This window comes from Bufo gargarizans, chromosome 4 (genome assembly GCF_014858855.1).
Source record: "Bufo gargarizans isolate SCDJY-AF-19 chromosome 4, ASM1485885v1, whole genome shotgun sequence".
Taxonomy (NCBI): Eukaryota; Metazoa; Chordata; class Amphibia; order Anura; family Bufonidae; genus Bufo; species Bufo gargarizans.
Window position 1 is genome coordinate 138,402,766 of NC_058083.1, and position 16,329 is coordinate 138,419,094.

The 16,329-nt window shown below is 41.4% G+C and overlaps 1 protein-coding gene across 1 annotated transcript in view; it reads left to right on the forward strand.

Annotated features, from left to right (window-relative positions):
- The first annotated feature begins 4,019 nt into the window (after positions 1-4,019).
- The window catches only part of PCOLCE2 (procollagen C-endopeptidase enhancer 2), a 53,727-nt gene continuing 41,417 nt past the window's right edge, over positions 4,020-16,329 (forward strand). The window contains exons 1-2 of the mRNA XM_044290247.1: positions 4,020-4,243; positions 15,356-15,464. Coding sequence (XP_044146182.1) covers positions 4,161-4,243; positions 15,356-15,464 — 192 coding nt within the window. The 5' untranslated portion in view covers positions 4,020-4,160. The remainder of the gene's footprint in view (positions 4,244-15,355; positions 15,465-16,329) is intronic.

Below are 16,329 nucleotides of genomic sequence, written 5' to 3' on the forward strand. Positions count from 1 at the left end.
CCTCTTCGCGCTGAAATGGATGAGGTGAGCAGGGCCGTACTGGCCTACCGGGATACCGAGAAATTTCCCCGTAGGCCACCTGCCCTGTGGCGGCTGGGGCCGCTTTAAGATGTGCCTGCACTTTCGGGCCGAAAGCTCTGGTGTAGTGGAGCTGAGCAGGCCGGCCGGCCTCCGTGGGAATGGGGCCCTCCGACCACCTGGTGTCGCTTTCATTTTCAGGCGCCGCCCATTCACTCGTCCCTTTCAAAAAACTATTTTTTAAACATATGCAAATGAGCTTCTGAAGGTGCCCAGGGGCAGCGTTACTGGGCGATGTGCCCAGAAAAACACACCTCTTTCAGCCCTCCGGCCCGCCCTTCTGTCCTATTATTGCCTCCTCCTCTCCCTCCAGCCGGCAGACGTCACGAGTGGCAAGAGAAGGCTGGGAACTGTCCCGCATCTGCGCACTGCTCTGCCCATTATGGGCAGAGGAACAGCTTTTCATATTGCGCATGCCCGGCCAACTAAACACAGCTGGCCCGCCGGCCTCTGGTGCCGCTCCTGACTTTCGCCAGCTGGAGGCGGTGGAGGTAATAGGACAGAAGGGCAGTAATAGGACAGTAACTGCCGCCCCTGGGCACCTTCAGAAGCTCATTTCCATACGTTTAAAAAGTGTTTTTTTTCACTATCTGGACGAGGGACACAGAAAACAAAGGTACCATTGTAATGAGGGTCAAAGAGTCTATAACCTGATCTAAATGGTCTAAAACGCTCATATTAGGTGAAAGACTCCCTTTAAATATACTAAGTTGGAATAACCTAGGCATCATCTGGATATCATTATAAATGTACAGCTAACAGCTGGTATATATTAAAAATCTTTAATGGACCATGCTGGTATAACCTGGGTACCTCCTGTATATAATGATATATGTACAGTTGGTATAACCTGGGTATCTCCTCTATATAATTATATATGTACAGCAGGTATAAGTTATACATCTTCTTGTATATAGTGATATGGACCATGCTGGTATAACCTGGGTATCTCCTGTATATAATTATATATGTAGAGCCGGTATAAGTTATACACTGTATACAAGAAGATGTATAACTTATACCAGCTGTATATATATAATTATATACAGGGGATACCCTGGTTATACCAGCATGGTCCATATCACTATATACAGAAGTTGTCTAACTTATACCGGCTCTACATATATAATTATATACAGGGGATACCTAGGTTATACCAGCATGGTCCATATCACTATATACAGAAGTTGTCTAACTTATACCGGCTCTACATATATAATTATATACAGGGGATACCTAGGTTATACCAGCATGGTCCATATCACTATATACAGAAGTTGTATAACTTATACCAGCTGTACATATATAATTATATACAGGGGATACCCTGGTTATACCAGCATGGTCCATATCACTGTATACAGAAGTTGTATAACTTATACCAGCTGTACATATATAATTATATACAGAAGATACCCAGGTTATACCAGCATGGTCCATATCACTATATACAGAAGATGTATAACTTATACCAGCTGTACATATATAATTATATACAGGGGATACCCAGGTTATACCAGCATAGTCCATTGAAGATTTATAACTTATACATCTACTTGTATATAGTGATATGGACCATGTTGGTATAACCTGGGTATATCCTGTATATAATTATATATGTAGAACCGGTATAAGTTGATTATTCTTAGTTCTGACCCAATTGGATGGGATAATGGTCTACTGTAGTGTTTCCCTTCCAGGATTCCTCCAGCGGTTGCAAACGCTGTCTGGGCATGCTGAGAGTTGTAGTTTTGCAACAGCTGGAGGCATCCTGGTTGGGAAAAGCTGGTCTACTGTAATAATATGAACAATGGGGGTTCTACAAAAGAGCTATTGTGGGGCAAAAGTTCATATTCGTGTTTACACACATGTTTTAAAAAGAACGCTTTCCCCTTTTATAAACAAGTAAATAAGGACACAATGCTGTGGGGCTGGTATGCAACTTTTTCCAGGGCTGGTTTTTATCCCCAGTCCAGCCCTTGAGGTGAGTATGATTCTTTATTTTTAACGCCATTTCAGGAAAAATCAATTTGTTACCATGAAGCACGAGGAAATTCGGCTTCACAGCGAAAATAATTTTTCCCTGAAATTCGGATCGCTCAAAACTAAAGACAAGCTCCTCACTCTCAACAAGCTAGCTGAAACATAAAGGGGTCCAGATATCCTATTAAACCTTGTTAATGATAAGCCCAATGATGACAAACGTTGTGGTGGACATGTATATGTCCTGTGTACATAGAGTGTGGTCCCTCAGAATCATTTCCTCTGGTGGACCCAAGGAACTTCAGTCCAACGCTGTTGCCGAAAATGTAAATCCACCTATCACCTCATCTTCACCCAGCAGGATCACACCTTGTCACAAGGCACATGGCACCTCAGGCCTGCTCCATGACATCAACCAGCTCTGAGGCAGGAACACAAATCACACTGTAAATGACTTTTAACTCAGTACAATAGAAGTGGTGAACTTCTTCACACGGTTTTCTCCTAAAGTAATTTTTTAGTAAATAATTGAGTGGACGCCCTCCTTAGAGTTTGACAAACAGCGTTAATAAACCTGTCAAGGCCCAGTTGGTGGTTAAATGTTGACTTAGCTGTGCTTGTAGGGATGCTGCAAACGAGACATCACCAAGTGCCAAAGGAGGATGAACACTTGTGAATCCTAAAAGGGCTCTCGTCCAACACTCTAACGAGTGAGTGCTCCAAGACATGAATTTTTAATATACACGTTATTATTAAACCTAAACATTTGTCCACGTTTTGTGGCCACCTTTGCATTCCTACAGTGACAAAACTTTCATTTAGTTGATAAAATGGACCATGATATAGGAAATTTGTTCTTCCCAGGACACCAAAAGAACAATGATTTACATTGAGCTTAAACCAAATGTTTAAGAGACAATTGACTGAAATGTTTATTGGACATGAGGATTATTACGTGTCTTTGTGACATATCTCATATCACAATACACTAATCCACAATGAAGCCCCAGAGATATAATAAGCATGTCCACCGTGATGGAAACATTTCTAGGACATTATGGGAGAGATCTATCAAAAGAAAGGAAACGTAGAGCAGTTGTCCATAGCAACCAATCAGATCCTAGCTCTCATTTCTTTGGGGTCCCTTTTTAAAATAAACGTCACAACTAGAGATGAGCGAATTTCCGCTTATGAAATTCGTTCACACGAATTTCATAAGCGGAAATTCGCTCATCTCTAGTTGTGACATTTATTTTAAAAAGGGACCCCAGAGAAATGAGAGCTAGGATCTGATTGGTTGCTATGGACAACTGTTGGTTAAAGGTGAATTGTGTTATGGATTCCGTTACCACGGACCATAACGCAATTCTATGACAGAATGCATAACGGAATGCATTATTCATTCCGTCATAATAGAAGTCTATGGGCTGCAAAACGTATCCGTCCCGTTTACGTTATGCAGGAGAGGACTCCCCTGCATAACGGAAACAGGACGGATCCGTTATACAGGCCATAGACCTCTATTATGACGGAATGAATAACGGAATGCCTCTAAAGGCGTTCCGTTATGCATTCCTTCATAGAATTGCGCTATGGTCCGTGGTAACGGAATCCATAACGCAATTCACCTTCAACCAACAAACGAAGCGTGAACGGATTTAAAAATATGAAATTCGCTCATCTCTACTCACAACCTAATTGGTTGCAACCAAACTGCTATAGGATCACCCTATACATTTGCCTGCCGATCAGGTATGTTATACATGCAATGCTGAGCAAACCAATATATTCTGAAGCACATTGGTTGAAGCAAGAATACTATTATACATATGCGATAACAGAGGTGAAGGGGTTAATGGTAGCCTTTCCAAAAGAAGCCAAAGAGGAGGAGAGGGGAGGATCAGATTTTAAGGAGAACTGGATCCCCTCCTCCTCAGGACTACAGGAACAAATGGGATATTCATCAGGAGCATGTCTATGCCAGAGAACCTCCCAGAGGGAAATGAGTAGAGACTCAGACTATAGGGCGATCTTCCATATAAAGCCCCTACAGCTTTCCAGCTCATACACCTTCCTTTAGTGCGACTGGTGAGGTAGTCATGAGCCCCGGACTCCGAGTGCTGGTCATCTCCATGCTCCTGGCTGCTCACAGCTCAGCCCAGCAGCATCCGCCCCATGAGAGGTAAGGAGATACATTGCTATTGGGATGCCTGACACTACACCCTGGTCTGCCAGGCATGCCCGCTGATATCTGCTCTACATCTTAACTGCTGCACCCTATATATATATTATACTATGTTCTTATTCAATGTCTACTGAACGTGGGAACTGATACATTCTGTTCACAGCGCTGCGGAATCTGTTGGTGCTATAGAAGTGATGAGTGATATTAGGAATACATAAGCATGCCGGGGTTGTTATCTATTACAATTATGGAATGGATACATGACTGAGCACTGTATTGCGTTAGCATCGCAGTAAGCGGTATGTCATTCTGTGGGGAGACCTTACTTTGTGTGTTTCTCAGGTAGAACTGTCCCGAGTGTCATGTGTTACCTGGGGTTATTATAACCATGGATTCAGAATATACTGCATGATGATGATGATGCAGTCTCATCTGTATCTGTCTATCTATTTCTATCTGTCTAATATCTCTCTATCTTTGTAATGTCTATCAGTTGTAGTAGAGATAACACTCATGCTTTATGAGACGTGTGATCTAAACTAAGTGCGCTAAGCAAACACTTTCAATTGCTTTTCAATGGCTTTTGTCTCAAGATAACGCGATGAGTTAAGAAATTGGAGTTAAGAGTTTGTGTGTTACCCCTGCTACATCTGTATGTCTATCCTATCTAATCATCTGTCTAGCTACAGTATCTATCTATCCATCCATCCCATATCTATCTATCTGTAATCTATCTATCTATAATATATATTACCCCTGCTACATCTGTATGTCTATCCTATCTAATCATCTGTCTAGCTACAGTATCTATCTATCCATCCATCCATCCCATATCTATCTATCTATCTATAATCTATCTATCTAACCATCTATCTATCTAACCATCTATCTATCTATCTATAATCTATCTATCTATAATCTATCTATCTAACCATCTATCTATCTATCTATCTATCTATCTATCTATCTATCTATCCATCCATCCCATATCTATCATCTATCTATAATCTATCTATCTGTAATCTATCTATCTATAATATATCTATATCTATCTACAGTATCTATCCATCCATTCCATATGTATCTATCTATAATCTATCTATCTAACCATCTATCTATCTAACCATCTATCTATCTATCTATCTATAATCTATCTATCTATAATCTATCTATCTAACCATCTATCTATCTATCTATCTATCTATCTATCTATCTATCTATCCATCCATCCCATATCTATCATCTATCTATAATCTATCTATCTGTAATCTATCTATCTATAATATATCTATATCTATCTACAGTATCTATCCATCCATTCCATATGTATCTATCTATAATCTATCTATCTCCTATCTATCCATCCTATATGTATCTATCTATCTATCTATCTATCTATCTATCTGTATCTATCTATCTCTATCTATCCATCCATCCATCCCATATGTATCTATCTATAATCTATCTATCTATCTATCTATCTTTCTATCTCCTATCTATCCATCCTATATCTATATATCTATCTATTATCTATCAATCCTCTATCTGCTCTCTCTCTCTTTCTTTGTTATATACGTGTGAAATGTTTGCTCTTGTCATACGTCGTGTTTACATCCTGTAACATCTTCAAACGCTCCAAATAAACCCGTTTGCTTCACGTATCTCCTGCGCTTTCCTTGATCTTTCCATTCATCCTGCTCGGTCTGCAGGGGATTTCGGAGACTGCTCCCATTTGTTATACAGTGGATGCCTTGACATTGGCTCCCCTGTTATTGGTCAGTGCGCTCCACTCCCTTACCATACCCTTCTCTGCATACATTATCCGGTTTCTTGATGTGATTCGATACGGTTTTTCTGATGTGGTATTAGGCTGCCTGTCTGGTACATATGATCTATTTTGGCGGCTGATGTGTGAAAGCTTTAACCACTTTAGTGTCATCCCTTTCCGAACATTTGCAGTTAATGCAGTTTTCTCTGGTCTTCCTGAATATCAGGCTCCTTTTTAAGGGGGCAGACGTTCATTTGATCTTATTATACAGCATGTGGTCGCCACACATCAAGGTCTATAAGAAGCGCGAGCGCTCTGCTAGCTGTCCATATAACTTCTTACCATGCATGCACTATTTCATTGCTGTAGTAGTGTACATATTGGATTCAAATTCAGTTGCAAATCCAACATATATTATACTACAAAGAGTTTAAAGGGGTTCTCCCATGAATAATATAAAATATGAAAATCATGCATCATATAGTACATGACAGCCTCTTCCTAACAAAGCTAGAACCAGCCCTGTACCCCACATGGATCTGGAGATCTCCCCATTCATTGCTCCAGTTGTTCTGCTAGATTTATTTAAAGCTGTCAGCTTAGAAGGTGTTTCCTTTCTCGGGGATGTGTCCTTTCTGCTGCAGCTGGTGGCTGTTGAAGGATAGAACTGAGCATGTGCTTCTATCTTAGTGAGCAGGACAGAGAAATTAGAAAAAGAACAAACAGCAGGTGGCGCTATACAGACAGACTTAATTGAATAATGAAAACTATAATACATTTTTAATTACTTGCAATTACAAAAGTGTTCAGATCCAGGTGCTGATTTGAAAGCTGTAGAATATTTTTTGTGGGACAACAAAAGTTTAAAGTTTCTGCCCTGGATGTGCTGTGGTTGTGAAGCAGATCCGCATGAGTGTTAGCTCTATGTCTAAGCCTCATCTTTTCCACACGGAATAAAAAAAAGTGCAGATTCTTTCTGTAGTGGTGCCAAAAATCTGCCACTGAATTTTCCTTTGAATGTGATTTCAGATGTGGAAATCCCATTAATATGCATTCACACGGGATGCAGATTGGCGTCAGAATTAAAGTGGATTTTGGCACATATTCCATGCCAAAATATGTGTCGAATCGGACCTGCATAAACGGACTATGGCACTATGAGGAGATCTATCATTCCCTGTGCGCCTTGAAAAGCGTTGTTAAAAACAAATAGATGCGACTTCTTAACTGCGATTTTTTTTCTACAAAATTGTCGCATCTGCCACTTTTTATGTCGTCCTCGTCACTTTTCATGGCAAGGGCAGGGAAGAGGGCGCGACCTAGGTAATGCGAAAAATTTATCTTCATGCATGACAGTTTTCAGTTTTTTTTTAAATTTATGTTACGTTTTTTGCGTTCCGTATACGGAACCATTCATTTCAATGGATCCACAAAAAAACCGGAAGGTACTCCGTATGCCTTCCGTTTCTGTATTTCCGCTTTTTTGTTCCATTCAAAGATAGAACATGTTCTATTATTTTCCGCATAACGGACAAGGATAGTACTGTTCTATCAGGGGCCAGCTGTTCCGTTCCGCAAAAAGCAAAATGCACACGGACGCCATCTGTATTTTTTGCGGATCCGTTTTTTAGTGATAAAAGCCAAATGGTTGTGTGCAATAGGCCTAATTTATGATGAGCGGTGTGTGCCTTGTCATAAATTAGGCGCATCCTCTAGCAGCGCAGGGGATATCAAGACAGGCGCAGAAGGCTCCAGTCTTGATAAATCTCCCCCTAGACATCTTTTTTTAGGTTGGTATTAGTGTTGTATCATGGATATTCATGGCTGTAGATCTGAGTAGTTAAAAGGATTCTCCAGGATTTACATACTGATGAGCTATCCTCAGGACAGGTCATCAATATGAGATTAGTGTTGAATGGGCTGAGCCGCACCTCATGGGCTCATGGAGTGCTGCAACCTCTTTGTACAGCTGATCGGCAGGGGTCCTGGGAGTCAGACCCCTCACCAATCGGAAATTGATGAACTGTCCTGAGGATAAGCCATCAATATGTAAATCCCCCCCAAACCCTTTAAACTACTAGATAAAACAAAAACTACTGAGCTCTGATGCTCCAACTACCACCTGCTTCCTCACACTGTCTTACCTGTTCTTATATCTCTAGACACTAAATCCACAGGCATCGTCCACACATTTCATTGTTCTTTTACTTAAAAAGAACTGGCATAAAAGATAAAAAAATGTGGCAGGACCGCTAGCCCCCACCCTTTCCACCCCTCCTTTTCAGGAAAGTGGCAAAGCAGCCGTAGGAACTTGCACAAAAATTGTTAAAAATGCTAAATTTGCCCCATTGTCCCTGTCCTTGACACATACAGAGCCATTATTTTGCTAAACAGGAACCAGTGCTCACAGATGACTACCGTGTTAGCTCTGTAGAGACAGACACAGAAGAGTCAGAATTCAGATCCCCAGAGGAGTAATTTAGGGCTGTATCGGCCAGGTCATCGCTAACAAGTGTCTGTAGGATCTGCTGGTGCCGCCGATTACCCGTTAAATGTTCATTGGGCAATAGCATCTTTTATGCAGTCACAAAAATAATCGTTTGCAGCAGATCATGCCCTCTAACCACTAATTTGCTATAGTCAAACAATGATTCTGTGTGGGGATGAACGAAGGCATTAGCTATCACTCCTCTCCCACTGTGGGGGCAATTGCCACATGTAAATGCAGTCGTCACCTCCACGGATGAGCAGGCACTTGCCGCAAAGGAACGGTTCCTTCTTGAAAATTGTCAGCCTCATCTGCTAGTGTAATACATCCCAGGTTTAAAGGCTATGTGCACCGTTGGGGGAAATTTTATTTTATGATTGCATTTTTTGGCTAAAAATCATTAGTTTATTTGGATTTGGTCCTTATTAAAAATATTGAGCCTTTCTGTCACAAATGGTTAACTCTTTTTCTGGCTGTGTGAATGGTACTTTCACTTTGTGCCAGTTATCTAATAACTCTTATCTCTAAAATACTAAAAGGTCATCAATACTTATTTAGGCAACTTTGTTATCAGTGAGATAAGAATTGAGCTATAATGAGTATTTAGGAGGTCAGAGATCATAGATATGGAGCCTTCAGCTCAGCTGCCTGGTGGAACAGAGTGGAAATTCAGATCCTGCTATTAGAGAAAATCAAGGCTGCACAGAGACAGGGGTTTAAAATTGTTAATAAAGACCAATTGAAAAAAAGATTTTTAGCTCAAAATGAGTACAATTCAATAATAAAATAAAATTGCCACCAAAGATATACATAGCCTTTAACTGTGCGCGCACCTACATTATCAGGCTTTGAGAAAAGATAAGCCTTGAAATTGTAGTCTGGAAATGCAAAAGCACCACACAATATACTTACGTGCATTGTCAGCCACCATTGTCACTGGTTGCTTGTTATTGTCCTTGCAGCACAATGAAATGTAAGCCAGCATGGCGGCACATCACATGTCCAGTGCAGCCAATGGCTGGTCTCCATGGCAATAGTGTGCAGTGATGTTATTACAGCACGCTAACCGCTGTGGTCATTGGAATAGATGTCATTATGCCTAGATAGCAACAAGTATTAAGGGATTATTGTAAGGAGATTTTAACCCCTTCAAGCCAGGCCTTTTTATTTTCATTTTAGTTTTTTCTCCCTGCCCTCCCATAGCCATAACTTTTTTTATTTTTCCATTCACATAGCCGTAGAAGGGCTTTCTTTTGTGGGATAAGTTGTACTTTCTAATAGCACTATTTAACCTATTGCCGTATGGGATAAATATTTTTATCTTTTAATAGTACGAGCGTTTTTGGGTCAATGCCTGTGATGTTTTCTTTAATTGTTTATTTTTATTTAAATTTTGTGGAAAAGGAGTGATTTTAACTTTTATATTTTTAAAATTTTTATATTTTTTTAAAACATCGAAATCTCAAGCAGGCTTCTGCCCATCACTACACTCCAACATCTTTCCAATCTCAGCTGGGGAAAGCCGTTACCAGAACTGGAGCACACAACTCCCGCATTTTCACCGCTCAGATGCCGTGGTCTCACTTTTGAAAACTTCATCTGAAAGGTTAAATGACTGCGATCAGAGTTATCATCGATTGCAGACATTAGCTCCAGGCCTTTATTGTGTAAAACACCAGAAACCTGGCAGCTTTGGCGCCCACTGCGTTCACGTGTGGGTGCCATATTTAAAGACCAGATATCTGCCGTACATGTATGGCGGATGTCCTGAAGGAGTTAAAGGAAACCTTTCACGTTGAACTAGTGCTTTGATCTGATAAGCTGATCTTATAGAGCAGTAGAACCTGAGCAGATTGATATCCCACTCAGTCATTGACAGCTTTCCCTCTATGAACATGCATGTATACAGAGATATCTGTCAATCACTAGGCAGGACGGCCCACTGGACTCTGAATCCCAGAATATGCATTGATGTAAAGAAATAAATGACAAGTTAGGCTACTTTCACACTAGCGTTCGATCGGATCCGTTCTGAACAGGATCGGATCATATTAATGCAGACGGAGGCTCCGTTCAGTACGGATCCGTCTGCATTAATAACTTAGAAAAAATTCTAAGTGTGAAAATAGCCTCGTACGGATCCGTCCAGACTTTCAATGTAAAGTCAATGGGGGACGGATCCGCTTGAAGATTGAGCCATATGGTGACATCTTCAAGTGGATCCGTCCCCATTGACTTACATTGTAAGTCTGAACGGATCCGCTCGCCTCCGCACGGCCAGGCGGACAGCTGAACGCTGTCCGCCTGTCCGTGCGGAGGCGAGCGGAGCGGAGGCTGAACGCCGCCAGACTGATGCAGTCTGAGCGGATCCGCTCCATTCAGACTGCATCAGGGCTGGACGGAGGCGTTCGGGTCCGCTCGTGAGCTCCTTCAAACGGAGCTCACGAACGGACCTATGAACGCTAGTGTGAAAGTAGCCTTACCGTATATTTTACTGAACCTTTTTAAAAAAAATGATACACCCGTCTCTGGCTCTATAAAATGATGCTGCTAGATTGGACTGCATTTTCATGTTGAAAGGTTCCCTTTAGGTGAGTAGCGTATTATGAGGTTTGTTTTTTGCCTAGTAGAAGATTTTATTAGGAGTAGAAATCCCTGTTTTCCCCATTTTCAGAGGAATAAAATGTGTTAAATGTTCATGCATCCCATACTGTTATCTTTTCTGACTAATTTTCAGTCTGAGCAACCATGCTATTTGCGGTATATGGTAGGAGAGATTTAAATTGTTAACATGTGAAGAATGTAAGTCCCTTTTCTGCGGGATACGTTATACTGGCAGCAGCAGACAGAAAGCGCTGTACATCTGGAGGAACCACGATCACATGCTAAATATTGGTAGAGTGAAGTGATCTTTTCCGTAAAATGAGGTTATGGAGAGGAGGACAAAAATACATAAGGAACCTCTTATGTCTAAGTCTCACTGTACAGTGTACGTGTGTGCGAACCTATGCCAAAATTCCACCAGCAAATTCCACCACATAAGCGGGTAATTACAATAATCCTATCATTTAGGGTTCATTAACACAACCGTAATTCTGGGTCCCGCAACTGTTCCTCAATTTGCAAAATGGGTGCGGAACTATTCATTTTAATGGGACCGCAAAAGACGCAGACAGCACACCGTGTGCTGTCCGCATCCGTAGTTCCGTTCCATGGCCCCACAAAAATAGAGTGGACAAGAATATGGTGCCGGCCATGTGTGGACTGCGGTCGTGTAAATGTAGCCTAATGCTGATACATAAGACTTATGTATATTCAGGTATGACACACACACACCGCCACCAGTTCCTTTATTAGCGGTATATAATGTCTTCTCACTGTCCTTTGTAGATGTGTTTATTTCTTCCAACTAGAATTACAAGAGGCTTGATGTCACAGTGCAGAAAGGAGTAGAACGTTCTACATCACTTATATAACAAGAATGCATGAAGTTTATGAGGTCCCAGCTGAGTCTGAGATCTTTTGTGGTGTAGGACGCAATGCTCTGGCTGACATCTCTTCTTGCTTAGTATTGAGTCAGACATAGCGGGCGGGTTTTAGGTTGTGGTATCTGAATAGTTTAGAAAACTATGCCAATTGCATGCATCAGGATGACGTACAGGGTGAAAACAGATGTCTAAGCTATTAATTTGTGCTTAGGATCCACTTCTAGAGGTTGTGCAAGTGACACGCTGTCTTTTTGTTGATAATTTTTTTATTTGTTTGGCAGCTTTAAATTTTTTTATTGTATTTTGCCATGAATAACAAAATGAAGGCGCTGACATCTAGTAGCCAAACAGGCTTTATTGTCTCATCTTACAGCCTACACTGAATGTTACAAGTAGGAAAGAGATTAATGGGGTTTTCCAAAAGTAAAATATTCTCAGGATACAGTAGGTCTTTAATGTCTGATCGCTCCAACTACTGGCACCCCTGACAATCAGCTGCTGGGAGGGGTGCTCCGGTGAGCGATGGAGCCTCTTCCTAGGGGAGTGATATCATGTTCATCGGTCACATGGCCTATGTTAAGCACAGTCCCTATCCACGTGAATGGGTCGGGGCTGCTATACCAAGCACAGGAACTATACAATGCACAGCGTTTGGCATGGTATGCTGTGACGAGTCCTTAGAACTCACCCGAGTGCTGCAACCTCTTCCAACAGCTGATGGGTGGGGTTCCAGGTGTCGGACCTCCACCAATCAGATATCAATGGCCTATCCTGAGGACAGGTGATCAGTATTGTACTCCCAGAAGGCCCCTTTAATGAAAGGTGTGTCGCACTATGTTTCTGTTCACACTTTTGCTTCCATTCTCAATACCATTACAATGAATTACAAAGTAGCTCTCCGGCATCTGCCTGGATGTCCATTGTTTAGAGAGGAAAACTAGCAATTCAGGAAGCACTATTTTTCCTATCATATATGACGGAATCCACATAAAAGGCTCTGACACAGATGTAAACATAGCCTTCCTCAGACAAAGCACAAACAATCTGAAAGTGTTAGTTTTCATGGGCGACTAAGCCTCACAAGGTCCACCAATATCAATAGGCCATGGTCATGGTCATGGCTCACCTCTTTTACCTCCCTGCACATTGAACTGTACACAAGTCACAGATGCCCATAACACTCTACTATACAGTCTACAGGCTCCTATGGGCAATGTGGCTGCTGTAAAGCACATCTCTGAATGCTGTTAACAGCAGTTCAGGCAAGATGGCTGCCCCCATAATCATATTCAAGAAACAGAATAACAACCATCAGTAAATTAAATCAAATTCGGTAGCACGGTGGCTCAGTGGTTGGCAAAATGGCTAGCAAATTCGACCAAGGACAACACTTGCATAGAGTTTATATGTTCTCACTGTGTTTGTGTGGATTTCCTCCGGGTTCTCCGGTTTCCCCCCACATTCCAAAGACATACTGATAGGGAACTTAGACTAGGAGCTCCACTGGGGACGGGAAGCAATGACAATGTTTGTAAAGCTCTGCGGAATACATCAGTGCTATATAAGTGAGTTGAATAAATTAGAAAAAAAGTGCTAGCAATAAAATAATAACTATAGGTGATACAGGTGGGACAGATCTGCAGAGGTCTTTTAATGTCACTAATAATTATACGTCCAGCCTCTGTTGACTGAACTGATGAGGGGGGGGGGCCCAGTCCTCTACTGAGGACTGTCTCCAAAAATGGCTCAGAACATGTCCCCTTCTGTTAATCCATTTGGAACTGCACTGAACAACTGTGGAGAACATTAGGCACTTTGGCAGTAACTCTGCAAAGATTGCATTTTTATTGTGACTATGATTTTGGATTGGAACTTCTGCTTTTGGGGGTTTGGGAAATTTGAACATTTCTATGCAGATATTTCATCCTCCTATATATGGATAATGTTAGTTTGATTTGTTTTCTATGATATCTGAAAATGTTGCTTTTGTTTCAATTTGTGATTCCGTTGATGTCGTTTAGCACTTGGGAATGGGAACTGCCAAAGCTTAGAACTGATAGTAAGTGTACAGTAGCATAGCCCTCTGTCAGTGCAGAGCGCTACCGCCTCGCTGCTCTCAGTATCTTCCCAGTGTAAGAGACATACTGGGAAGGCAGGGAGAAGAGTATGATGTGTCACTGTGCACTGTCATTGCTAAGCGCTGGCAGATCCCTGCTCTCTTCCCCGTGCCTATTAGGAGGGAAGCACAGGGAAGAGAGCTAAGCTAGCAGAGCTGCCAGTGGTTAGTTCTGGCAGCAGGTCAGTTAGGCAGGGACACAGCAGAGATAGGGCACATATAGGGAGGAGAGGCTGAGGTAGAGAGATAAGAGGCAGGCTGGAAGCTTCTGTATTTTACACACAGGCATCTTCCACACTCAGAAGAACGCTGAAGACGGACTCTCCTTAGCAATGTTCACAGCGTTTCTAAGGAGACTCTAGACCCCATTTTCTAGTACAAAGAAACACCTTTCACTAATTAAGTAGATTACACAAATGTTTAACATCCCAGTCCTTACATAATATTAAAATTATACTGAAACAACATTGAGGCATTCCAGAATATGCCAAGTGTGTAGAGTTTTTTGAGTTGAGACCTCCACACCAAGGTAGAATAATAGAGTGTAACGAGTGAGGTAGGGGGCGGCACCACTATCCCGGCTGCATACACAAGGATCATATGCTCCTGACGGCTGGAGAGGACGGCACACGATCGGTGGTGCTCAGCTGCACAGGTAAAGTTCGGTGTGAGCGTAATAAGAGATAAATGAAAACAGCGGCACTCACCCGTGTGATAATAGAATAATAGAGTGTTGTAGCCTTCATCATATCTCTGACTTATATTGGAAGATCTCCTAATGCAATGAAATTGAACTCCATATTTATGTGCCCCTGTGCCACTTTTCCTGTCACTTACGAATATTCCAGAAAAAGTGTGTGGGCTTCAGAATTGTGCTGGATAGGCTACATTTACAAAAAAAACAAACTCCAGATCTGACCTGGAGTTGTTTTCCCCCATGACAGATAAAGCACCAAATCACCAGGGCATGTATCCTGTTGAAGAATCTGCAACTCGGTGGCTGGGTGAGAGAATGGATCAACATTCGTCTTGTGTGCTACTATGAATACATCTCTCTCTTAATGTTTACTATATTGGTGCTTGTTATAACATGATGCTTAATATGTTTTTGTGTGCATTTGTTTTCATTGGGCACACTGTCAATATTAGGTTACTGACCATGAATATCCAAATTTGACAGTTTTTGTTGTTTTTTCTGAGCATCATTTTTTGCCTATCCAGGTACTGAATTGTGTTTTGTCTTGGACAGGTATACATTTACTTGTGGTGGAAATCTAACAGGAGAAACGGGAGTTCTGGGAAGTGAAGGGTTTCCTGGAGTCTATCCACCCAACAGCAAGTGTACATGGAAGATTACAGTAGGTTGATCTTTCTTTTCACATTGATTTACAGTACTTGCTTATTGCAATATTTTGGGAGTTTGAAAAGATATTATGTGGGTACAGAGGCTGTATTCACCTTGCCCATACTAAAAGGTTACTGATAACCTTAAAAAGTCAATGTATGCAGTACTAGTAATACATATTTATGAGTTAAGCTAGCCATAGGCACAGGATATTTATCTACAGATAATTGTCAATTTTAGATATTTATTTTTAGTAACTGTTGAGATGGCCAAACTCTTTAGGGTATAAGAGTATAAAGAACAGATACGGCTTCTCCTCTTTTTTAATTCACTCATGGTTTTGGCATCCAAAACGGCATCAATAAATATGACTATGTGGCTGTACCCTCAGATAAATCTTTAGCAACAGCCAAGGCTTTCCTATTCTGGAACTTTGCATCTTGTTATGTGTTGAGAAACTTTAAAAGGGTTGTCCTAATTATTTTTAAAAAAAGTACCCTAGAGTGCTAAAAAAGTGATAATATTAAAAAGAATGTCTACTTACCAAAGAGTCCCCCAGCCAGTCCTTCCCACTGGGCTTTGTTTACTTGGCTGCAGCAATGATGTTCTTTATACCCCACATCACCACCGCAGCTAATCACTGGCCTCAGCCATTTTGTGCTGAATATGGCTAAGGCCATTGTTTGGCAGCAGCAGTGACATGGCGTGTGGCACATCATTGCTGCAGCCAAGGAAACAAAGCTGGGCAGAGATAGCAGAAACAGCAGGTGATTAACTGGTGAGTACACCTTCTTTTCTATTTAATCACATTTCGTGGCTCTGCCCATATTTTGAAATAAGCAAAACGCCTTGAACAACCACATTGTCAGTTTTCCCTG